At 42.0% G+C, this 25,850-nt stretch overlaps 1 protein-coding gene and 1 long non-coding RNA gene across 16 annotated transcripts in view; both read right to left on the minus strand.

Moving 5' to 3' along the window:
* The window catches only part of LOC104914341, a 22,647-nt gene extending 12,401 nt beyond the window's left edge, over positions 1 to 10,246 (minus strand). For 8 of the 10 annotated variants that reach the window (XR_004162007.1, XR_004162001.1, XR_004162006.1 and 5 more), the window contains exons 1-4: positions 10,140 to 10,246; positions 1,574 to 1,682; positions 1,072 to 1,140; positions 235 to 344 (exon numbers count right to left, since the gene is read on the minus strand). This is a non-coding gene — a long non-coding RNA (uncharacterized LOC104914341). Of the gene's footprint in view, positions 1 to 234; positions 345 to 1,071; positions 1,141 to 1,573; positions 1,683 to 1,886; positions 4,455 to 10,139 lie in introns of those variants that run through there. The other 2 variants (XR_004162000.1, XR_004162004.1) reach the window with 2 other exon arrangements.
* Positions 10,247 to 12,555: 2,309 nt separating this feature from the next.
* ZBTB44 (zinc finger and BTB domain containing 44) overlaps positions 12,556 to 25,850 on the minus strand; it is a 41,026-nt gene continuing 27,731 nt past the window's right edge. For 4 of the 6 annotated variants that reach the window (XM_003212664.3, XM_019622967.2, XM_019622966.2 and 1 more), the window contains exon 7: positions 18,717 to 24,902. In XM_003212664.3, the coding sequence (XP_003212712.2) occupies positions 24,620 to 24,902 (283 nt within the window). In that variant the 3' untranslated portion in view covers positions 18,717 to 24,619. Of the gene's footprint in view, positions 12,646 to 17,122; positions 17,391 to 18,095; positions 18,397 to 18,716; positions 24,903 to 25,850 lie in introns of those variants that run through there. The other 2 variants (XR_002121604.2, XM_019622969.2) reach the window with 2 other exon arrangements.

Consider the following 25,850-nt stretch of genomic DNA (forward strand, 5'->3'; position numbering starts at 1 on the left):
AAAAAAAGGCAGAGAGGAGCAAGTTACCACTTGCCATGTGATAGTAACCTTTCTTGTAGCTCAGGGATTCAAGTTACTAGCACAGGCAGGCTTCCATTTGTTAGACCATAAAATAACACATTGCCAAGCCCTATAATGGACTGCAGATTTAGATATTGATTAATTGTTAAACTATCTCTGCGATGTACTATGTTAAAAGGGAAATGACCTCATGTTTCCTTTGAGACTCCTCACCTTCCTCCTACTTCAAGAATTTCTACAGCATGGCTTGCTGCTGTCTTTGCCATCCCCTTGTTGCGTGGGGCTCCATCACAGTTCACACAAGTCCTTTGGAACCTGTACCTCTTAAAGAAGTGGTCATTGTAAGATGAATTCAGGAGGGGGGGAGGGGTGGGGAAGAAAAAAAGAAAAAAAGATTCAAACAGAACAGCCCACAGTAAGAGCATAAGGACACCAAAGATGCTTGAGATGTGCAGGCACACAAGTGTCAAAAGAGCATGCCAAAGCAGATATGTCTGACATTCAGGGTGCTTGGATCTGAGCAACATCTCAACAGGAGAGAAACACTGAATTCTGCTCCAAGCCCGAGGCTCCAAAGAAGACAAGTGGCAGGAGGGGAGGCCAGTAACCATGACAACCACTCCTTTTTTGGTACCAGACAACAGAGATGACTCCTGTCGACACATGCCCTATAGCCACTGTCTTCATTTTCTTTTTCTCAGGAGGGCCCTCCATCAGCAGAGCTACACTGCAACATAACACAGCTTCCCCAGGCTTCAGAAAGACTTCCCCTTAATTCAGAGGCCACAAAATGAACACCAATGGATCCTGGGCATCTTAATTCTCATTGTTATTCGCTGTGCATGTCAGGTAAGCAGCTTTCACCTCCACTGGGCAACCACATCTCTGATTTTTTTATGATCCATGCACAGCACACAAGGTTAGGAATAAAACTAAAACTACTCAGATCCCAGCTCTTACACAAACATGGCACAGAACAAGGCAGCACCCTCCCAACACACCTCCCAGGCATCTTAAGCAGCTCATGCAGAAGTAGATTCTTTCTCCTACCTTTCACTGAAGCTTCCCAGCACATAAAGCACTTTTTGATTGCGTTGTCTTCCCAGCACATTCACCTAGCTACAAAACAGAGATGCTCCAATAAAAGCAGTGGTACCTGAAGGCAGCTATTTGTTGTTATGGTCTCTTCCCACTTGGGCTGGAGAAGAGGGTTTCTAGATCTTTGGTCACTTAGGAAAGGGCTCTAGCAGCTGGTTGAGCTACAAATGGAAGTTAAGCAGTTGGGAGGGAAGGGGCAACAAATCCCACATTAGCTTTGCAGCTTTCTTGGATCTTTGTTCCAGCTCAGAGTTTTCAAATATAACATTTACTTTATCAAAGCAATTTTCAAAGCCTGCAACACATGCACCCTTACCTTATCTCCCAGCAGAGAATTAATTCCTTAACCCTCAAGCACCTACTCTCCAGAGTGCAATTGAATAAAGACACAGCTCTATCTCCCCACCCCAGTTCAAATAACATTTGTACTTTAACATTATGCTGTATTACTCACTTTCCACAGTAGCTTTCCTGCACGTTACCAACCATAGATTCCTGAAAGCAGCAGTTCAATCTCCTGGATCTGACATAGAGAAGTTCCAGCTAGAGCCTCCAGCATCCACCTGCAAACACATATTCCTGTTTAATCTCCACTGCTTTGCTTTAGAATTTTTACTAATTTCTCCCCTAAATCGCTCTGTACCCCATTAACAGCTATGGAAACTCACCAAGTGACAAAGCACAGGCAGCTCTGCTGTAACGAGCAGTATTTATGCAGCACCTGGTGCCCACATTTAGCCTATCAGGCTGATTGGGGAAAAACTTACCTTGTTCTGAACCAAGCCTGGCTGAGAGGACAGCAAAAACAAACAAACAAACAAACAAAAAAAAAAACCCAGCACACAAGAGCCTATGTTTTTCTAGTTAGGGGTTCACTTTTCTTGAGGATCTGCTTTTCTGGTCTGTGGTTCCTTGCAAGGCACCCTGTGCAATCCACATAGCCTAAAGAGAAACTCAGTGCTACAAGGAGCACCAGGACTGTTTCAGATGTCAGTGCCTGTGGCTGCTGTGTTGATTTTTGAGGGAACAAATGTGCCTAGTGAGGCAGAGAGGTTAACATAACTCTGTCACTGTTCAATGCTACAAAGAGCATTAAGGTTCAAGGAGTGAATACAGAGATCTGTGGTGAGCACACAAAAACCTTATTTGGAAATGTACAGATTTAAACATACAAAAGAATAAGAATGGAAACAAAATGTACAGAATTTCAAAGCTGACATCAAACGAGCTCTGCAGGATGACCTTTTAATTAAACCATATTAAAGGCTCCTCTTCAGAAAAAGAAGCACAGGGCTTTAAAGCTGTCCTCTTCTTTAAACTATTTTGTAAGGGAACTCTTCTCACGTGGGAGATGAATGTTCCTGGAGGATTGAGCCCTGAGTTGAAGGACAGGGTGAGTTTGAGGATGGGTACCATCCTGCCTGTGGCAAGACCGTCAGAAATGAAGAGGAAGATGATGGTAGTAAAGTGAGGAAACGTGGCTTCCAAGTGAGGGTTGCAGGAGAAGGTGGCCAGTGAGTCAGTCTCACTTCATCAGATGCTGTCTGGGCCACTTCTGGCCTGGGAGATCACCTGGCTGATCCAGTTAAACCTCTTTCTTTCACCACAAAGTGCACGTCACTCAAAGCAGAGGAAACTGGGGGGAGAGCTCAGGGCAACATTTAGCACTGACAGCCAAAGGCGTACAAGTGGTCTGCTTTAACCCTGGGGTTTTGCAGGGGGTTTATGTCTGGAGAGCAGATGCACACACGTGGACTGGGAGAGGGGGAGGAAGGGGAGAGAAGTTATGTCAGGGGCAGGTAGGTGGAAAGTCAGTGAGTGACTAAAACTCAGAGCTCGTGACTGCGAGCTTCTCTGCCAAGTTTTGCAAGTAGGAAGGTGCTATGTGAACACGGGGTTATAACATTACCTGGGAGCATTTCACCTGCCAAAAAAACAAAGCAGAAAGTAAAATTTTAAAAGAGCTCACAAAAAGAATAAAACAATCAGGAATAAACTCTGCTGGACCAAATTAGGGAATGAATTCTCCTAATTACCACAAGATGCTCCCAAAGTCTGACAGTATCTCTCGGAGCAGATGTGTTCAAATAATATTTCCTCAGCCTCCAGCCTGCGTGGGCAGATTCCAGAACCAGCCACTAATGTTAAAAAGTACCTAATGAGCATCAACATTAAGAAACTGCCTTGGCTTTTGGTGCTTGCATTTTTCCCATCCTCCAGGCTAAGCTGCAAACACTTTGTTGGTATTATTCACATCAGAAAGCATTTGATTAAATAAACCACTAAATTCTGGATCCATGAAAGCAATTGCTAGAAAGGAAGGACTGGAGTCCTTGAAGTTCTTATGCAGACTGGGTAAGTGCAAAGGAGCAAGTCTTAGTTTTTACTAACAGTGACAGCAAACACTGCCTGCCTCACTGGAAAGGTTTTCTTTAGGGATGAAGAATTATACACACTTGCACACAGATCCCAAGCAGGTTCACTAATTTCCCACGTGATTAGCTGCAGCAGAAGTGCTGTATGGTGACGGAGGTTCTTGGAGTGCTATCCTTGCTGAACAATGGCAACTTTGCAGCTGCAGAAAAGCATCAGATAAAATTATGCCAAGTTTTTCTGCATTGTGCTTTCTGTGCTGTTTCGGGTTACAGGTAACTGAGGAAGAAGCAACGCAAGTTTTGCAGGCTCTTTTCATCTTTGCCCTTTGCGATGCAATGACAAGAAAAATGAAGATTTGGGCCATGCCTGAACAGATATGGCACATGTAGAGAAGGTGGAAAATGTCTTCAGAAAATTTGCTCAGTCTGTGGTAGCCACCTGACCTCTTAGGATGCTATGCATGGCCCTTGCAGGGCTGCATGAGGACAAAGATGAGATTGCTTCTTGGAAGAGCTAGGAATTAAGAAATGCTACTTAAAAGCTTGCCAGTTTATTCTTCAGAAGGTCCCTGCAGCATTACACTGACAGCAGGTATCTTTCCTGCTTGTTTGGAGCTCAGTTTCAAAATTCAAGATCTCGTCCTCCTCACAGCCCCCTCTCTACCCCCACTCTGCATTCTCATTTCTGAATGAGCTCCAAGGTTGATTTCCTGCATGTTTGAATAGGACCAGCTTGACACAGCCTGCCTTGGGATGAAATCACCAACTTGGCTTGCCTTCCATCTGAAAAACAAATCCTTCTGCAGGGCTTTCATCTAGAAAAAGGACAAGGATTCTGAAATGCAGGCAGGCCTCTGCCAAGTTCCTGTGAACCAGTGCCTGAGCTAAGCTTGTGTTTGCTGTGTATTTAGCTTAGCTTTAATAAACTGAGAATTTACACTAAAAAAATAATGCATGAACCTCCTCCTGTTTGCTTTTGAAACAAAGAATTACAAATACAGGTAGGAAGATACGGAGTGCTTACAGAAACTAGCTGTTTCCAAAGATGAAAGCAAGCATGTGGAAATCAAACACAGTGTGAGCAAAGACTAGGGAGAGCACAGAGAAAGGAAAACTAGGACAGCAGCATTAACTGGTGGGTGTTCTAAAATCATTCCTTCCTTTCCTTTGACTTCTTCTGCGACCAGATCTTTAAGGCACCTGATGGGAATAACATCTTTAGGGATCTCTGGTCTTCAGCTTTACTATTAACTCTGCAAGAAAATAGTGATAATAATGCAAATGTATGGTATGCAATCAGTATCATGGCAATGGCTGGATGGTAAATGGGTATAAGGGATGAACAGTGAGCAAGTGAGGGAACAGAAGGCAGCCAACCAAGGGCAAGTTCCAAACCCAGAAGGAGGTGCTACGACGCATGCTGAGGGCCTGCTGAGGGCTGTGGTTCTTGCACTGGTTTTGGGGCAGGGTTGCTTCTATGGCAGTCCCCAAATATGACAAAAAAAATCTAGCTAGTGATGGTTGAGAGGACATCCTAAATGAGCGAGATGGCAAAATAGTAAGGTACCCAAATGTAGTACTACAACTGTACTAGGTTGCAAAGGTGTTTACTGGGCACATGCAAGCAGCTACAGACAAGGCTAGGTTGCATATCTATTCTATTGTATTCTATTAATACAAGCAGAAGCTTGTATTAATTCTTGCTACACTTCTACTCGTTGGCGATCTAGGGTCTGAGAACCACCATATGGTTATCATTGGTACCGGAGAAGCACGTGGCCAGGACATGTGCAACTCACATTTTCCTCTGGACCACACTCAGCCTGCACTTGTTTATTGTGGGGGTGAGACTGGAAAAATCATTGACTCACTGTCAGGAACAAAATATTTAAAACCTTGAGCTGAAAATGACTCTTTTAACCAAGTTTTTTTGCTGGTGTATAGGAAAGAGAACACATATAGGGCAGGAAAGTTTGAGGGCTGCACAAGTGGTTAAGATACAGCATAGGGACATAGCATCGCTCTGGTCAATGCCAGGTTTCTACTCCAACCTTGCTTTCAGCTATACCTGGTTGAACCTCCACAGAAAAATAACCACACTATCTCTGTTCCTCAAGTCACATCTGTTTTAGATATTATTGCACCTTGAAATGTTTCCATCTGACCACATATCTTAAACTATCGACCCATCTGCAAGGATATTATGATGCAGGCAGACCAAGACTGCACTCTGCAACTGGCCCACACTGGCCCTAGAATACAATGTGATGTGACAGGAGGGGATTAAAGGTTTATTGTGGAATTCAGTGCGTTTCAGGTACAATACCCAGCTCTGCCATGCACTTACTAGCAACTTTGTGCAAGCCATTTTGGAGGCTTGGTGCCACAGCCTATGTTACTGGGTCAAAGCTTGCAGTGCACATGTGATTCTAACACCACATCGTTTATGATTTACAAGAGAAAAAAAAAAGACCTGTAGAAAAATTGAAGACATAGAATGGCTGCGGGCAATAAGTTCTCAAATGTGTGCACTGCTACCCTCTGTTCCATTCCACAGCTGAATTCAACAGCTGCACTTGAGTCTGCTTCAGTGATGCTGTCTGAAACACATTCATCTACCCACAAAGCTCCTGCAGATCTAAGGAGCCTCTGCTGGGTCTAAGATCTGAGCCAAGCTTAAGCCTGGATTCTGTGGCATCCAGTTCCATTTGCCACGATGGTTTCTGCCAAGCTCGCCTGACCACGGGAAAAGCTTCCAGTTCTAATTCTCAGCTCTGTTCTCTTGCCTCTTTCCATTCTTCCTCTCTCTTTCTGCTGCCGGAAAACACACGAACAATGGAGATTAGCCAGAGCTCAAAGGCCTTTCAAGTGTTTTCCAAAAAGCATGAAACCTCTGTTTCTATTCCTTGCTGACGTCATGCAAAGCCAGCTCATCCCCCACCCCCCACTCTCAAGCATCTGACAACAGTGAGTGCCTCACATCATTGAAGGGGCTCCTGTCCTCAAATCTAACAAACAATAAGACAACTGAACATCTGGAGGGAACAGATGCTTCTTGCATCTCTAGAGAACATGTTTCAGTGTGTACTGTATGCCACACAAGGCTGTCTGCTTATGAAGAAGAGGAATACTGTATGCCACGCAAGGCTGTCTGCTTATGAAGAAGAGGAATATGGCTCCTTGGCAGAGCAGCACCCACCAGCCATGAATCAGGGTTGCTCAGTACATAGATATGTAGCTGTAGATAAGTAGCTGGTGGCACACTGCAATGAACAGTGACAGACTGAACTTTGCTGTCCACCTGATGACCCCAAACTGTACTGCACAGACAGGCAGATCTGCACAGCACGTTTGAATCAGATAGATCCAGGAATAGGCAGGGGTAAACTGCTAGCTGAAGGCTGTAAAGACAGGCATGTACAAAATTAGTGGGCTAACTGCCCCACAGCTGATTCTTGAGAAGTTATTCACTTTCAACTCATCGCAGGGCTGTCAGGAGAATGGACTTGCTTGGTTCGGCCTGTGCAATCTCCTTTCAGAAAGAACAATGCAGGTTTTCAAGACAAAAAAAACCAAAACCAAACACCAGGGATTAAGCCCACAGTCATCAACTGCAGAAGAGCCATCTCTGGGTTCTCTACCAAAATCACTACTGGGGCAGAAGCCTCATCTCCTCTTGCAGACCAAGCACAGAAAGGAAGAAAGTAAATCTGTTTTTCAGCTATGACATCTGCACACCCTGCTCAGATATCAGATTTTCACAGCCTGGCACCCAAGGAAACCAGAGTTGAGCAGCAGCACAGACCAGTTGAGGTTGCCAAGCCAAGGTTCCATGGGAAGGGCACTTTGAAGATTGGTCATGTACTATTTTTGCAGCCCAGCCCTGTGTGTTTATTATGCCAACTGCTAAATAAACTTCAGTCAGACCCTCAGCAGTCTCACCTTAGGAAACAGATGAGTGAGATCATACCTGCTGAGTGAGAAAGGGAAGATCTGTGCTGAGAAAGTCCCACCTACCGACAACAGGGAAGGCAGATGAGGATGGTGAAAGTGCCACAGTTCTAGTCTTTACTCAGCCAAGACAAGCCCTAGAACTCCAAACTCATGGAACTTTATACTTCAAATCCACAAGATATTAATCTAGTTCAGTCACTTCCAACATGGTCGCTAAGCTGCCAAGCAGCAGCATAGGGAGTTACATAGAAATAATCCTAGCCTGAGCTTCTTGTGGCATCATAAATTGCCTGTGTCGTCAGTCAGCAGAAATTCGAGATGAAATTCTTTCCTTTGCAGTTAATTATTTCCAAGACTTTGCAGAACTGGTGAGAGGTGCCGAATTGACATCTCTGAATGGCTTTCCATTTGTCCACAGAGACAGGCAGAAATAAGCTTATAGTCAGAACTTAAAGCTGCTCCATCAATGTGCTGCAAAGCTTTTGCTTGAGTTGGGCTACTCTTCTTTCTTACCGGTCCACACCAAGCAGCTCTGTTGCATGCCCTGGAAAAATCACAACCTCAAACTTATATAGCTCATTCACAGGGCCAAACCCAATGAGAATTTTACCCCATGTGTCTGGCAGCCCTCTAAGGGTGAAGCAGCCTCCTCCAAATCCACTGCTGATGTTTATCATGGCCAGGTGCAAATCTTCTTGCACTGGCCTGGAGCCATGAGACCAGCATGTTTTTAAGAATTTCACCCTCCTACCAGACAGTGTTTTTCAATATTTTGCATTAAATCTTCTGCTGTATTTGATTAGCCTGCAGCAGCTGTTTTCCACTCTCACAACAAATCATAAATCTATAAGCTTATATGTGAGAGACTGTCTGTGCCTAAGAATGCATGTGTCTGAGAAACTGTGGCTGCACAGTTGTGTGTGAGTCCATACCTGAATGTAGTCTTGAGTGAGGAAGGGCAAATCAATGAACCCTCGTGCATAAACGAGTTTGGACCTATGTTGGAGGCCATACGATTACATGAGGTGGCTTATCAAAGCTTGTGTGTGCACACATGTAAGAATTCCCACTTGGATAATGCAGACAAATTTGTGCAATTCTTTAAAGGACTGCTTCACACTGAAACCACGAGAACTAAAGTTAATAAATGCTTGATTGCACCAATGTAATTACAGATAAGCACGTACAATGTAGGAGCATAGGAATATCAGAGCACAGGTAAGAAAGTGTTATGAAGCCCTGGCGTGCACCCATTCCTGTGCACAAACCATGAGTTCATGTGCAGTCGTGTTTGTGGCTGTGTGTACTCAGACAAGAACTGCTTGTTGTGACGCCAAGGTCCCCCATCCCACAGCCAATTCAGATAAGGAGAGCAAATGGTTGAAAGAGAGGGAGGGAAAACTGCTACATACATTTACAAGGGGAAAAAAAAAAAAAACCAACAAAAAACGTTATTCAAAGACTATAAAAGGCAAAAGTTTGGATGAAGGAGAATAGAGAGGGTTGCCAAGTCATTACAGAAAAAAAAAAAGAACAACGAGCAAGCTGCTGCCAGGTCCTGGCACGTGTGCTTTTACTTGTATAAATCAGTCACTGCAGACCTATGGTAGTTCTTGCTGACAGGCTGTCAAGCTCCTTGGCTGGGGGAATAGGGCATGTGCTTTACATGCACTTACAGAATAGTAAACTGTTATTAAAAGTGGAAAAAAAAAAAAAATCCAGTCTGATTTACTTGCAGTTTTGCATGCTCAGCTGTATTATCACAGAACAAATTCACTCGTGCATGGAGTAGTCTGGGTGCATGGAAAACTACAGGCTAACCTCCCTGTAGAAACACTTGACCTCTGAAGGGGATAGGCAGAAAAACAAAACATCTCCACGATCTGAGAATGTTCAATGAAGAAATGGTCTTAAGCCAGAGAAATTCTGCGTGGTTTTCAAACAGCCCAAAGCACTGGGGATGTGGTTCCCTCATGCTTTGAACTGGACAGACACCTGTGAACGTCTCAGCCTGATTCAGGAGATGGGGAAAGCACCTCCAGGCAGGCTTAGCTCAGGGCTAGGATCAGGCCTGCTGCTATGTAAAGCACAGATTCCTTAGCTGGGCGCAGAGCAGAGAAGCTGCCTATGCTCAGTGAGCAGCCAACAGTCCTGAGCTGCCTGGGGTGCAGCAAAGGGGGAAGAAGCTTGTTGCTTTCAAAGGTAAGGGAAACAGGGAGGCACGTGCTTTGTCTGAAAGCTGCTGGGACCACTGGCACGAATGGACTCTAGACAGCAGGAGATAGGAAGAATGGATGACCAGCTTAGGGAGCAGGGAATTAAAAAGAGTAAAGCCAAAAAAGGACCTAACAGAAATGTTACATAGTAAGAGAAGAAATAGATAATCGCCTCTGGAAAACCTGACCAGACTAGTTCTCGCTGTATTGACTTTGCAGTTAAGTGTAGCTTCGTCACTGCCTTCCCACATTACAGGGCGTTCATCCTGCTTTATCACTCAATAAGCTGCACAAATATAAATACAGACACACGCCAGTCTGGACTATCTGCCTGTACTATCCCACCAAAACACCATGTCAACAGTCCTGACTACCATCCAGAACCTTTCAGCCTTCCCAAGACTGTATGTCTTTGACTGTATTTCTCAGTTCATGGGGTGCAGGGACTCACCTGCTGCTGAGAACCTCTGCTTACCTCATCTGGAACTTGTTCTCATCACTCCCTGTGGCTGATCTGTCCTCAACAGCATATTCTCTCACTGAGTGTTACTGCTTATTTGTTGTGGTCTCGTTTGGAGAAGAATGCTTGTAAGATAAAAACAAATCTAAGCATTACTACTATTATTAATAATACTATTATTAATATAAACATTATAAAAAAAATAACCTTCTTCTAACAGAACAAAGCAAACAACAACAACTGCAGCAGCCTAAATTGCAACTCAGTCTGAGATCTCATTTGAGCATGCAAGCAGGCAAAATGTCAGTAATAATTCTAACGCTAATTCAGTGTTAGATAACAGGGAGCACAAGTTCTTTGGGACACTGACTGTGTATACAATGGAAAAAAAAATAGGAAAAAGAGATGTTTGTGTGGATTTGCAAAGCAAGCCTGCCGCCAAATCAAGCACTCAAGGTTTCCAAATCACAGCTCCTGGCCCCAGCTGATGGACTCACTGCCTTGCTGTATGCCTTCTGTACACATCCAGAACAACTCACAAGATGCTCGGAGATGGGTTGTGCTGCTAAGTGTCTCAGGGTGGATCATGGGGAGAAGGTCAGACTTGTGCAAGACTTGTCTGTTGAAGTAGGTCACTGATCCAACCTATCCATTTAGGGTTATATGCCTTACTGATGACTTCAGCATCTAACTGTCTTGACAACACTGCCAAAACATTAATGGATCTAGGGCAAAACTCAGCCCTGAGCAGGAAGCCAGTCAACACCCAGGCACCTTAACCACATTCAAAACAATGCTTAACCAAGATCTGAAGGGCACAGAAGCAAACTGAATTGTTAGCAAGCATGTTTGTAACACCAGTTATGTTCCCGTGTGGTCTCAGCAGTTACACAATGGCCTGCATCTGACAGATTCAACAACCTTTCTAAACGTTGCTGGGGATCATTGCCCATCCTTTACTGATAGGGACAGTGAGGTGCAGAAAATACGTAGGCAACAAACCTAGGGATAGCCTCACCCCAGAACTGTCACTGGACACTTGTTTTTTGAACAAGAACAGTATACAGCCAAGCCCAACTGAAGCAAAAAACAAGTAAAAATACCTCAGCTGTTCTGTGTGAAGTTACCTCAAGCAGATTTTGTTCGTCTTCTTTAAAAGGTGTGGCTGTGAACAAGTCATAGGGCACGGGGGATTAAAGGAAGGGGGAGTAAGAGGCTAATTGGATTCTATTTGGAGATGGATTTATGTTGGCTGAATCGGTCAGTAGCATAGTGGAACATGTCATTTGTAATTGAGCTAATGAAACACCTTTGGAGATAAAAAAAAAGCCAAAAACAACCCAGGAGCTGAATAGAGACTTGGCAGAGAGAGCTGAAGCTCATTCACTACAAGGTTACAGAGATGCAACTGCTTTGTTTAAGAACAGTGGACTGGAAAGGTAACAGCTGAACAGGTTTTACTTTGCAAAATCTGTTTTTCTCACTCACGGCTGCTGGACCAAGGGGTAATTAGGCAGATTTTTTTGTTAAGGACACTCTTCCAGGACAGGAATCTACATTCTGCCAACATGGTAATGCAATTAATTAATTCCAGCCTCTCCCCTGGTCTAATGATACTTGTTTTCAATAAATAGAACAGGGAGGGCAAGCTGTTTGCTCCTCAGTTATAGCAGTGGAGCTACACATGAACATAACATACACTACTGAAAGACGGCTGCAAATACCTGGCCTTCTTGATGCACTTCTACAGTGAGCTTCCATTTTCCAGCTTAGCTTCTTTCAGTTTTTAAAAGGAGAAACAAGAGATTGTTTTCTAGTCTTCAAAGCTGTAGCTAAACCCCCACTGACCTAAAGCCAAGCAACCAAACATGACTTGAATGCAAGTAAGGGAGTACTGGCTTCCCAGGCCTGCCAAAAGGCTGAGCTACAGTCCTGCAGGGAACTGCAGCTTCTTTGTGAAAAATGTTAATGTATTGAAAATAAATACCTTGTCTTCCAAGTCAGGAAGAAAAGACACTTTTATAAAACCTTAATTCCACTTCTTCTTTCCCCCTGCATTCCCTTCAGGAGTTTAAGAATAGAACTAGGTTTAATGAGAAAAGAGGATGTACTTGACACCCCTGATAATAAAAAAACCCACAGTACTGAATACTATGCAATTGTACAAATAATACTGTGGGCAGGAGGACCTCTGTCTTTGAGTGCACAAGAACAGCTCTGTGCCAACCTCACTGCTCCAGAAACCCTGCACATTGTGTAAGAGAAACAAGAGCACGTAACACTACATAGAAAACAGAGTTACTACATGAGAAGACAGAGTACAGACTGAGGTATACAGAGCCTGCACAGATTGAGATGGCAATGATATCCTGGAGGCTGGCTTTTAATAAGTTGATAGGAGAGATGGTTGTTCAACATTACTTGCCTTTCTCCATTTAAATCTTCCTGCTGTGGTTTGATTCCTCCTTCTCTGGCTTTAGGAAAGAAGAAACGAGTACCTGCTTGGTCTGCTAGCAGCTACCTGGAAAATGGAATGCCTTGAGTTAATGAGAGGATCAAAATAGCTAAGATGCTGAAGGAGAAGAGAATGTACCCTAGTATGTCAGGCAAGCTGCATTCTACACTGCTAGGCTCTTTGTGTCTTCCAACATGCAGCTTAGAGTCTCTGTGTTGGACAGCAAACAAAATAAAGGCTTTTTCAGAACACGGGTACTGCAAACCCACTTTGAGATGGAGGATTTCTGGCATCATCACTAGGAACAAAAACAGATCATGCCCAGTTACAGCTCTGTAGCTGATTCAGTGAATTTGTACAAATGGCAGCTGATAGGAAAAAGACACCATTGCCACTGTTTCAGCTAACAGTTCAGCTGCCAGTTTTTGAAAAATAGGAATCTGGTACCTTCCTACAAAGCTATAATGCTCCTATAGCATTGTGGCAAACAAGGGCAAAACCAGTAGCAAAAAAAACAAAAAGCCAAAAAAAATACATAAAACATCACAGACAGAGAAGAATGATCTCCATGCAACAGCTTTATTGCACTGAGAGCTCTACAGACACTCTTTTGATCAGAGCCATGCTTTAAAGGCATTCTGTCCTGCTTTATAAATGGCATAATATCTGGGGAGCCAGGAGCTTGCTATTTCACAGTAAGCACTATTAATTGTTCTGGTTATCATGTTGTGCAGTTTGACCTAACCTACCAATTTCCCTCCACTCCTGCTGCAGAACATCCATCACTTCTTAAAGGGTTACATAAAACTACACAGAAAGGTTCTGGTTTGTGTTAGCTTTATTGCTACAGACTTTAATAAAGCACCCATCACATTGCCTAACCACAGAATAGGTCAAACTCCTATAATTCTTTTCATGTCTCCAGAGGGGAAGGCTATGCAAAACATAAAATTTAACCTCCCAGTGCTTTATTACTGGCCTGGAAAGATGTCAAAGGCCGTGTGAGCTTTCACTCACTCCTCGCTCCTTTACAGTCTACAGCAACAGACCAAAGGAGGAAAGCAGGCAAGGCAAGCAAGGACAATGAGATGGCAACATTAACCATGCTCTTCATGTCAGCTAACAGCACACCAAGGGAAATGTGCAACACTGAGTTACTGGACCAGGAAAGACAAGTGTAAACAAGTGGCATTTGGAAACTCAACAGCTCAAATGGGTAGCTTAGAGATCAGCTTTCTTCCTCAACAGCAGGTCTATGTGGGGTGAAGCCACTATCATGAACAAAACATCTGGAATAAATTCTAAATTTAAAAAAATTGAAAACCTATAAAATCTTAAATAATACATGATATGGTAATGACCACAACATCAATATGATGCCAACTGCTGGCAAACCTGGCAGGGAATCCAACGCAAAGGCTCATCACAGCTGTGCATGCAGGAATAGCGAGAGCACTATATTCTGCAGGCTTTCTTCAGCATTTTGCTCACTGAACCTGTTACATACAGGGTAGTAAGTACATGGAATGACTCACGCTTGTACACACATCAGTGGGATGTGTAACAAACCCACTTTGTTTAAATGCCTCCAAAATCTGCTACCCCCCCTCCCAGTGGCAGCAACAAACTAGAGCTCCTCTGCATCCTTGCATTCTCGAAGGCACGGACGGGCGAAGAAACAGGTTTGTTTCCTGTCCCCCATCTCTTCTTGACTATGCTGTTCCCTGGATGGGCAGGAAAAATACTGGAGAAACAAAAAAAGCCACAGAATGTCTGTGATAAGAGATCCACTCGGGCATTGTTTTCTACATCTGCCTCACAATTGCAAATTAATTCCAGGTTAGCTCATGTCCGTACTAAATCTTTAATGGTACTGCACAGTAATTGCATCCTGCCTTTATCTGATGGATCACAGAAAATGAGAGTCAGGTACAACTCCTGTATAACAGATGCAGGACTTGGGCATTGCCAGTACAGCCAGCTGGACAAAGAACTTTTCTGTGTTTTCCTTCTATGAATTAATGTACTACCGAACGGGTTTTCAGCCTAAGGAAGCATCCCTCCCTGAGATACCAGATGCTGACCATGCAATGTGCAGCAGCCATGTTGCCTTCAGTTCCACTCAAAAACATCTGAATGCCTGCCAGATGGTGAGAGGAGGAAATAAAGTGTATGCATACGTGTCTACGTGGGCCTTCACCGCAGACAGCGTGAACCAGTGACACTGCAATCACAGTGCTCAACAAAACAATGTGCTGAACAGCTCTTTTAAAAGGAATTTAAAGTAGGAACTCAAAATTAAAATATTGAATTACCTCACTGTCAGATTTAAAATTAAAAAAGCTGCAAGTCTTAAGACAGCAAACAAAATTCTGCCTCTACCACAAACAGAATTTTTAAGAGCAGTTCACTGCCTCTGTTTTTCAAAGAGATTTTTCATCCTGGGCTTGCCCTCACTTTTGAAAAGGAGGCAGACCTGCGCATTTTCTATTTCTTTAAAACAACAAGTTAACCCAAAGCCATTTCTTCTTGTTTGGCTCTTTCTTTCTCTGTATTAATTTCAATTCAATCAACGAGGCAGTTGCGTAACTGTTGTTTATAATTGCTGTCACGTCAGCCCTGAAACTGATCGCTGTAACGCTGAAGTTACATAAAAGGTCTTGTTAAGGTTCTTCTTATTTTTCGCATTTCAATTGTGGGAAGATAAAATTCAACCTTGGAGAGAGATTTTGGTTTCCTAAACTGATATTTTAGTGTCTTTCTTCCAGCTCTATGGAGTGCGAGGGTCTGCTTACCCCAAAGTTCTGTACACCCCGTTAATGCACAGGAAGAAAATACGCAGAGTAGCGACTCTGTCCCAGCACAGAAGTTCACAAAATGGGTAAGATGTGAAGGAGCAATTTAAACCTATTCCTGGAAAGGCCCGCTATTTGAATACTTCAGTGGACTGGGACTGTAATTTACCCTGCTGAAGCTGAAGTCTGAAGGCAGAGGACTGTTGGCCTTCAGCAATGCAGTAGCAAACCCTGAGTAGTCACTTCTGCTCACGTCAAAATTTACACATATATAAATGATCCTGGACTTGAGACATCTGCTCCACCAGCCTGTGGTCTCACTGCTCCTCTCTCGACGTTTCTGTTTATTCCTTTCACTCAGAGCTGTTCTTACCTGGGAGACTTCTCCACCCTCTGCCAAGATTTCAGATGATCCATCTCACCACCAGTATTCTGGTATTCTGTCTTTCTAGAAAAATGAGTGCCCAGGGGCATACTCACAGCTACCTTGGGTCCAAGACTGTTTGAAAGCCGTACTGCACTATAGTCCAACAAATAATTAAGGACTATAATTTGTTTTGGTGTAAATGAATACTGCCCATATTTATTCAGTGCTACTTCATGCTTAACAGCGATCTATAATTGACATTGGCTTTTCTTAGAAATGGTCTGGAAAATGTTAGAGTCTACGTGAAGTAAAAACAAAAGCAAAAGCTATGCCCAAGAACCATCAACATTCTCCCACTCCAAAAAAAATATCTCAAGACCACAAAATATGTCTGCTTCCCTACGATGAATATCTTGTCCATAAGTCCTGTCTCTCTGCGGAGGAGGTTTAGGGATGAGTGCAGGATCACATGAAGCCATGTCTCTGCTATTGACTGCAAATGCGAGAGAAGTTTGTAAGGGCTAAGAGAAAAGCAAAGAGAGGTTCTTGCTGGAGTCTGAAGCTAGTGACCTGTCTCATCCAACTGAAAATTAACCAAGAAAAGCATTGTAAGAGCAGCCACTTCTGGAGGGAAGCAGCAAGGAAAGAGTTTGTCAACCAATGTTTTCGAATGTTCGTTGTTCAAAATTCTTTCAGAATGAGCACATGTTGTGTGCGCGTGTGTCTGTGTACCGGGGAACAGGCAGTACTTTGTGAGAAAAAACTGCTATCTTCAAAATTAGGGAAGGATTACGAAACACAGAAGTGAAGTATCTAGATTTATGCAAGTATATGAAAGAAAGGGAATGTAGTTTAGACCTATACAGGAGATGTATTCTCAGAGATGCGCCCATGTAAATCCAGTCAGAAATGTGAAAAACAGCTGTATTCAAAACAGGAGGGAATCTAGGAGTCAGGGATAGTGACACAGGGACACAAATTAACATACAGTTGAGCACAGCAGCTCTCTTATGTGGAGATTATTAACTTCAGAAGTGCTACAGAAGGTTCAAGTGAGATGCACAGATGCCCCATGAGTTGCTCTCAAGTTCACCAAGAGAGCTTGTGACTGAGATGAAGGCAACTCATCATAAAGGCAGTTAACTCGAGCCTTTAGAGTGGCTTTCAAACACACGGCTGTCACTGGGAGTTCGTGGCCTGCTTCTAAAGGATTCGTGAAAGGTAACCATGAAAATCATGGCTATTATCCATAAGTGCACGTCTACTATACAAGAAGGTCCACATTTCTGAAAAAAGTGTTAAGATGCAAAAGCCAGAATGACTGAGAACTGCTTCTCAGAAGAGCTCTGAGCTGTACTGAGGCTCTAACGTACACACTTACCCCTGCTCTGCTCGCTCATGGTCTCACAGCAATCTGTGCTCTCAGAATGGTGATGACAGACTTATGTTCAGTACTCTGGAGATGCTGCACGCACAGGCAGCTTGTGAAAAATGCTTTATATATGATCCAAGCCAGGTTCCTCTTAGCAGCTTCATTTTCACCAGGATATCACATATGTAGGAATGGTGCAGTAAGCCCTGGAGAGCTCTTCCCTGCTATACTACATTCTCAGTAGCTATGAATTCAATCTCATCTCAGCCGCTCTCCTCTGTGCAAAAGAAATGGTACTTCATTACTGTCAGGAATAAAATGCTTAAATGCTGTAAGTAAGCCACAGAAAAACTTTGATAGTGTACATTTGCTTGGTTAAGGATCTCTAAATGATGTTTCATACCAAACCTAAACATATGGCTGTGCTTTGCAAAAATCCACTTCAGTCACAAGGCTGAAGCTTGATATCCATCAAAGGCATGCATTCTAACAGTCTCGCCTTAGCTTTATGGCTATACATTCATATACAGTCATACAGGCTTTAGATTTGCAATGGTCTGCTAACCATCACTGCATATTCCTAACTGCAGTCTGACAGTCTTCAAAGCGACTGGATTCTTTCTTTTGAGGGAGACCAATGGAGTCAAAGCCTTTACATTTCAAGCCGTAATTCTCTCCAAAGCTTTCCCCAGATACATCCCCTCTTCCAATTATGCTTTTGATAAAATACTTCTGTCCCTACGCAAGGTCCTCAGAACATGAGAACTTGGAATTTATAAACTCTCAACCTCCTGTACCCAAGGTTCACTGTGACTGCTTATGCTGCACAGTGGAATGCTCTTCTTTTTTTTTTCCCCCGACTTCCCACATCAGATGCTGACTCCTAGTGTATTAATTGTGTCAATCTGCTTGTTATTCATACAGGTTACTGAGCAGAGTTATAATCATTTCAGCCAAGTAATTAAAATGTCCATTTTCCTACCTGTGCCCTACCTATGAGCTGATCCAGCTAGCATCCCTACTCAGTCAGACAGGTGGATCTGGACGAGGCAAATTAATTTAATTGCAAGGATTGCCAGAAATGGCAGAGGTATATTTTATATCCCACGACTCTAGGCTGTTTCATGACTATTTTGCAGCTCGTGGCTGTGATCACGATGACTGTCTACTGTCCTTTCTAAACATCTTCTGCTTTGACTAATTTGGTTAGGCTCATTCTCGGCTGGCTTTCCATCAATAAATCCCATTCAGAAGACGGCCCCACTGCTTTTGCAGAATACAGCCTAAAAGAGAGCATTAACCAAAGGAAATGTAATATACAATGGAAAATTAAACAACAACATGTACTTTATTCTTAATACTCTTCACTTATGTAGCTTCTTCAATCATTTCTTAATGTTTACTTTATTTCAAACTACCTTCCCTCTAAGGACAGCTTGAACAATATTGAGTTCTTCCTCATATTCAACTGTTTGGAGATGAATTATAAACAAAAGTTATAAGAGAACGTAACTCAAGTAACAGATTTGCACCTTTTAACCAAAGTCTTTTGCACTTTAAGACAAATTTTGATGTAGTTAAAGAATGACGCAAAACAAAGATATACTCCATAAAACATTAATATTTTAATGAAAAATCTTAGCTTCATGTTTCTATCCAAAGACACTCAAAACTAGTTTTTTCTCCCCCCTTAATTTTGACCTATAATGGGACCAGTTTGGATAATTTTTTTTGCATTTTAGAACATTTTTTTTTTAAAGATTAAACAACCAGGCTAGCAAAAAGGTATCCAATACATACTTTTCTTATATCAAACAAGCTAGTATTTCAATACAATGTAACTATACAGAATATATACATTACACATATGATCACAAAGCAAACACTACAGGCTCAGAACAGATTTGAAAAACATGATATTCACATTGATTACAATAACTCTAAAAATGATTGCAACGTTGAAACGGCACTTAGTTTACAAAAAAAGTCACAAAAATATATATAGCCACCAAGAACTATGGTTCCTGAAAAATACTAATAGCCAGATAGTATTATATAAAATGTGAAGTGTATTTAAACATCGTATACATTAAAAAACAAAACCAAAACCAAAAACCAATTCTGTTAAGTCAATAAACATGCCAAGTAATCTAGCTGTGGCCAGCATCAACAAGAGAAGCTGTACTGTGGATGAGATGACGACTGGATATACGGCTGGTGACTGGAGACTGGCACAGTTAAGGGGGTTTCACTGTTACTAAAATGCACAAAGAAGCCCAACAATAATTTAATTCACATTTTTCCTCCAGCTTTACTCTTTCCCTCTTCAGGGTTTCACCACGGAGCAGCACCTAGAGTGAAGGCACTGCAGGTACAGGGCAAAGAAGCTGTCCAAGAAGTTTGTGTAGGCAGGGCTATAAGTCAGAATATCAAAAGCATGCACCAGCTAAACAAATGGTTAAACAAAATCACTCCTCTGGGGACATCAGCAACCCTCAGGAAGACTGTAGGTACAGTTGCCACACAGGCTGGCAGCACCAGAAACCGATTCGACTTTTTTTTAGTGCAACCAGATTTGTAGTTGAGACCTGTGGGACACTGAATTACTGTGATAGCACATATTGAGTTAACAAAAACCCAGAGCAGTTAAGTACTGTTGCATTAAAAGAAATTCACATTTGTTTTTTATGGTACATTTCCTCAAATACTTTGAATCGAGTCCACCTACGAGGGACCTCCGATGTGGCTGAGGCACAGTCTGGCCTTGAACACTTTTATCTGTCATCAAGATGCTATGGAATTTATTTATTATGTCCATAACTGGAGAGGAGAACCCTCCAAAGATGGGTTTCACCTTGTACGCAAAACTCGAACGCAATCGATCTGAATGAAAATTAGCTATTTTCCATTTTCTGATGGTGTGGAAGTTGCAATGGATCTAGGAGCAACAGGTGCTCCTACATCTGCATTTTCTCCATCCCTGCAGGGTGCACAAAGCTCCCGTTCTATTTGCATATAAAATGCTTCCTGGTATGTCTCAGAGAGAGACTGGCAATAGTCTCAATGCTCTTACATCCTGGGGCTGGAGGGGAAAGCCAGCAACCAAGAAGCGACTGAAGCCCTCATATAAAAACTTTAAACCATAGCTTAAAAACAATAAAATTTTATCCTGTAAAGGATATATAGGGATCATAGTCTTACAAAATATATCTTACTGCATTGGCAGCTAGTACTTTTTAAAAAAGTTTAAATTCACACCTTTTAGACTCAAATACATGTGAACCCAGAACCATTTTCAATAACCTAGTCTTCTAATCTCTCAGTATGAGAGACGTGACTACACTATCTGTGAGCCTGACAACTGAACTCAAACAGCAGCGAGACAAACCATGAAGAACACATGTCACACGTGGTGCAAGAAAAGTGACAAGCAGTTCTGATGGGGAGCTTAATTTGCTGAACGTGAAGGCAATCCCATGGATCTCCAGGGGAGTTGTGCTATGTATCTGCATCAAAAAACAAAACAAACCCTTACAACTTGGCCAAATCTCCCACACAGCTAAAAAAGCACTCGTTTTTCTCCCACTCTTTGCAGGGAAATACAGAGATGCTGAATTTTATCCCCTCTCCCAAACACCGCATTGAGGCAGAGAAAAAAAAATTCCACTGCTTTCCTGTTTTTCTCATTAGACATACTGCTCTACATGCACAATATGCAAGGGAGAAAGACCCCATACAGACACCAAGAGTCTGGGACCCGAGCATACAGCAGAATCTTGCTAGCTCTGCGGTAATGAAGGCACTCAACTTGCAAATAAATGGGTGAGGAGAGGATTTTCCACTGAGTGAAAAGAATGGTGCTGCACAGGAGAAGGACATGCAGAAGTAAAACATGCTTGCATCACTTTGTGAATGAATTTGGAGATTACTCATCGTGGCAGAAACTATTGGAGTGGGCAGCATGTATCCATTTGAAGATCTCGAGATGATGAAGGGATTGGAGCATCTCACAATGCGTGCTGAGAGAGAGCTGGGACTGTTTTGCCCAAAGAACAGGAAGCTCAGGAGGATCTTACCCCCATGTGTACAGCTACTGGATAAAAGGGTGTAAAGATGGAGCCAGACTTTTCTCAGAGGGCACAAGCTGAAATACTACAAATTCCATTCAAACATGAGAAAAACTTTAATAAGGTGAGTGTGCTCAAACACTAGAGCAGACTGCCCAGAGGAGTCATAAGGTTTCTGTCTTTGGAGATATTCAAAACCTCACTCACCCTGCTTTGAGAATGGGGTCATGGACCAGGTGATTTCCAGGGGTCCCTTTCAGTCAACTATTCTGTGATTCTGTGATGCTGGTCAAGTAGAAAGATAAATGCAAACCAAGGAACTTGAGGGTATGGGGGAAAAGGATGAAAATGCAGCCTGGGTTTCAAAACACTCAGATAACGTATGGAATGAAGCTTTCTGATTAATCCCAGGTGTAGCATAAGACAAGTTTCTTCTAGTTTAGATATCTATCTCGTTCAATTTGGAATCCAACTTTTAGCAACAGAACTTGTTTTAAGACGTTCTACATTTTTACATCTGTCCCATGAAGAACACCAGTATTCCAAAGCACTGAACATTTCCAACAAGTTAGGGAGGAAAAACAAAAAGGATGCTTGTATTTAATTTATGCTCTATGGAGAAAAGAGACAGTAACAAGAAACACTTAACGGGAAAACTAACAAAAAATGTCCAATCCTAAAACAAACAAACCCTCAAAAACTCTACTGCCCCTGCAGTGGAATCAGACTGAAAAGTGAGAAAAACAAACCAAACCAAAACAGATGTTACACAGATATTACACGGGTGAAAAGATGATGTGTAACACTGTGCAGTGCAAAATGAAACCCATGGCTTGCCTTGTACCAAAGTGTTAACTCATTTCTTATCAAGGAAGAACAGATTAGAACTACAAAGGTAGTGGGGTGTTTTTTAAACTTTCTTTTTCATTTCTCTTTGGTATTCAGAAAGCAGTTTGCCTTCTGACACAAAAAGTTACGACTTTTCGAAATCCAATATCCGGATACGTCTATTCTGTGTTTGCACATCTCCTCACCAATAGACATATTAATAAAAGATCCAGTGGGTGAAAATTATCAGATTCTAACAGAAGTTTATGTCCATCTACACCTGACCACTGAATGTTACACCTGTACAGTCTGGAACTATGTTTCTGTGTGAGTACTACTTACTGCGTGAATCACAAAGGAATCTCACAGACCTGGAAAGATGAGTAACACTTATTACAAAAAAGAAAATCCTTTATTTGAGTTCAGTGTCATAGCCCTATAAGTCAAGATAAAACTCATCAAAAGGCATTTTCTTGTCTCACTGGCTTTTCAGTTATAGAAATTAGAAGTGGAAGAGAATTGGTCTTTAAATTCAGCCCGTCAAAAAGACACTGGACCGATTCGTAGCACAGCATCACAAAAGACTATTTCTCCTTTAAGCCCTTTTAAGAAGACTTAACAAAGGTAGACAACAAGACTGAGTTGTAGCAGAGAACTCCTTTGCAGCACATTTATAAAACACTCTATGGATCTGGTAGGGAAACTTCACTCCAGTAACATGGAACGGATTTAAATCCCAACTGTTTTCACTTTATTTAACTAAAATGTGTATTTTGTACTTAAAACAGAGTGGAGAAAAACTGCTGAAGACAATGAAAGTCTTTCCAAAGGGCAGTAAGCTATTTTTCCTTACAAAAGCAGGCTATCAGTAGAAACAACCCAGACCTACAGAGTATCAGCTGCCTAAGCTAACTGAATACAAACTGATTGTGCAATATAATACGATTTTTGTGTCTTCTGTTTCTTCAGAAGCACCCTTTCCTATCTTTCCTATGAGCATTTCCTCCTCATGTTTGCATAAAGCAAATCCAGACAGAAAACAATAATTTAAAATCAAGATTCAAAACTAAGGGAGTGTGTATCATGCCTTTGGAATACTAAGGTCAAGTAATACCTACTCTCTCAGCATGCCATCTGTAGGCAGTAGGCATTTGGCATCAAACACCAAGTTAACTTCAGAAGCAATAAAAAAAATAAATCAAAAACCTCCTAATGTATTTCCTAATTCAGCTTTCAAAGCAGTACCATAACCCAAACAGCCTCAACAAAACAAGAATCACTGCTCTGAAAATCCCATACCCTAAATTTGCAGCTTTTTCTAAATATGGAAAAAATGAAATTGCAAATCTTTCACAATTTATTGCTTACTTGAGCTGTGTATATAGCTGGAGTAATGGCCTTTAATAAACTGAATTGGCAAGGATTTAGAATGTTTTGAAATAGGAACAATTCATCACTGCTATATAGGCTTTTTGTAAACAACCCCTTGTTGGGTTAGAAAGTTGGTCTCTGAAGGGAATAAATTGCTTGTTTTGTCCAAAACAGCCTAATAAAAATTTGAGAAACCATACATGCATATGTATAAACAAAAAATGTGCAATAATGCAGAAGAGAGCCCATTTATTTTCCCCATCTGTAAATTCCCTTTAGTTAGGTTTTGGAAACTAGCAGAATACAGTATATATGATAGGAAGAAGTGACCAGAACTGCAAGCAATCTGGCCAAGATTTGAGAATTTCAGTTTGGGAAAACCTTCATTTTCACACACGGCTTCCCTTCTACAGAAAGATACAGTCATGAGATATCAGTCATCAGGCGTGCATGGTTATACACCCCTCTAACCTCCTCACTTCACTACGCACCACCAGAATTTTCCTGACCGTAGTATTTCCATGCCTAACCTCAGAATGGCAAATCCAGACAGGCTATTTGATCGAGATGTTTCTAAAAGGACTGAAATAGAAGAAGAAGGAATACCTGGCATGACATTACTTGGTTTGTCAAAACCGATTTATCTGAGATGAAAAGGGACAATGTGTTTTTTGAAAGTGTGTGACTGTTAGTTTCAAAAATGCTTACCATTTCCACAAAAGGGTTACAGTAAGCGCTTTGAAAAACAGCAGGCACAGAGATAGGAAATGTCATTTTTTTTTAATGCAGAAGATTAAAGCATCCACTCAAAACTAGTCAAAGCTGTTCAATAATGATTTCCAACACATCCTGTTGTTTGTCATTTTAAAAAGGTTTCCTCTGATTTCTTTCCCTTAACCAGAGGGTCTGCAGAAGCAAGAGAAACTTAATGAGCTGTTCTAACTGTGGAAGAAGAAATAGTTAAAGTGATCTGAATCAGTTGTTCTTCTTTAGAAGTGTATCACAGCTTCCATGATGTTTTGACAAGATCTTTTTGTGCATTCAGTCTTAAATATTTTCACAGAAGTGATCATTCAGTCATGAAAAATAATGTAACATCTGTTGCAGTTTCCTGTTTAAAGCGTAGCTTACAAAGTAAAAAGGGAAAATCTCCCCACTTTCGTTTAAAAAAATTAAATTAAAATGTACAGGACCAAACACAGGCACTTTCCAAAGAACAAAAATGAAACCAAACCATGAATTATTCAATAGTAATAGATGACAGCTCCGGTTTTGGAGGGTCACCTGCAGTTGCCTCAGCAGTGGCGTTAGTCTTTGGCTGCTCTGGCACATCTTCTTCCTTCTCTGCCAACCCACCCAGAGACCCCAAGGGGAAAGTGCTTTCACAATTCTGAGTTGACGAGACCTGTGAAATGACAGGCATTTGGACAGAAGAGTTGCTTTCAAAGCCATGCTCCCCTAGCTCATACTGCCCGAGGGTCTCTTCTTGTTCCTGGTTTAAGTAGTCCGGTACTAGGAAGTCACTAGAAAAGGGGCAAAGGACAGAAGAGAAATGTCACTTCTAGCACAAACACTGGAGGTATCAGTTTCTTTGTATCAGTTACATTACACAAGCCGCACAGAAAAGAGATACGTGCTTCACACTGTTCTCAGATCTTCACAGCAGCACACCTCACTAAGCACTATAACCCAGTTCTCATTTAAACACACAGAAAAAATTATTCAACATCATCTATTTGGCATTGTTGTGCATCCATATTTCCTGCACAGAAAACTTCTTATTTAGACTGTATCACCTTGATGAGAAAGAAAGTTAATGATCGGAACATCACATGGCACTGAAAACCTCATTGACAAAAGGGAACACTCAACCATTAGAAACAGAAACAAAAATTAGTTCAGCACTGGCAAAGATGTGGGCCTTTTCCACCCCTGAGATAAGATTCACCCAAGAAACAGCAGCACTCAGAGTGGACAGGCTGTAAACAGAAGCATGAGGTGAGGAAGCAAAGGTTCTGCTGACAGTACAGGAAGGTTGCCAATTGCAACAGTGTTTTGTGATGGGCACACAAATCACACCAGCTTGAACAAAGCTGAATTTCATTTCCTTCCCTGATCCACACCAGCTTACTCCTTCATGGACAACAGTTCTACAACTATTTAAAGACACCACATTCTGTTAGTCTGATCATTTAGCAATAGGTTAGCTAGATAATTAAAAAGGTATGAAGTCATGCAATCTTTCCACAATACCCACCATTAAACAAACACTTTAAATGAAGTCACGAGTCTATTCCCTACGTAAGCAAACAGTCTGTGGACAACATTTTGAATATTAAATCACATACAGAACTCCACAGACAGTACAGAATGGCTTAACTCCATTAGCCTGCCCACGGATACAACTGAAAATATAAATTAAGTAGCCCAGAAGCAGTTTCTGCTTATCACTGGGTTCTCCAGTGCCCTCC

The sequence above is a fragment of the Meleagris gallopavo genome, chromosome 26 (genome assembly GCF_000146605.3).
Source record: "Meleagris gallopavo isolate NT-WF06-2002-E0010 breed Aviagen turkey brand Nicholas breeding stock chromosome 26, Turkey_5.1, whole genome shotgun sequence".
In the NCBI taxonomy this organism is placed as follows: domain Eukaryota; kingdom Metazoa; phylum Chordata; class Aves; order Galliformes; family Phasianidae; genus Meleagris; species Meleagris gallopavo.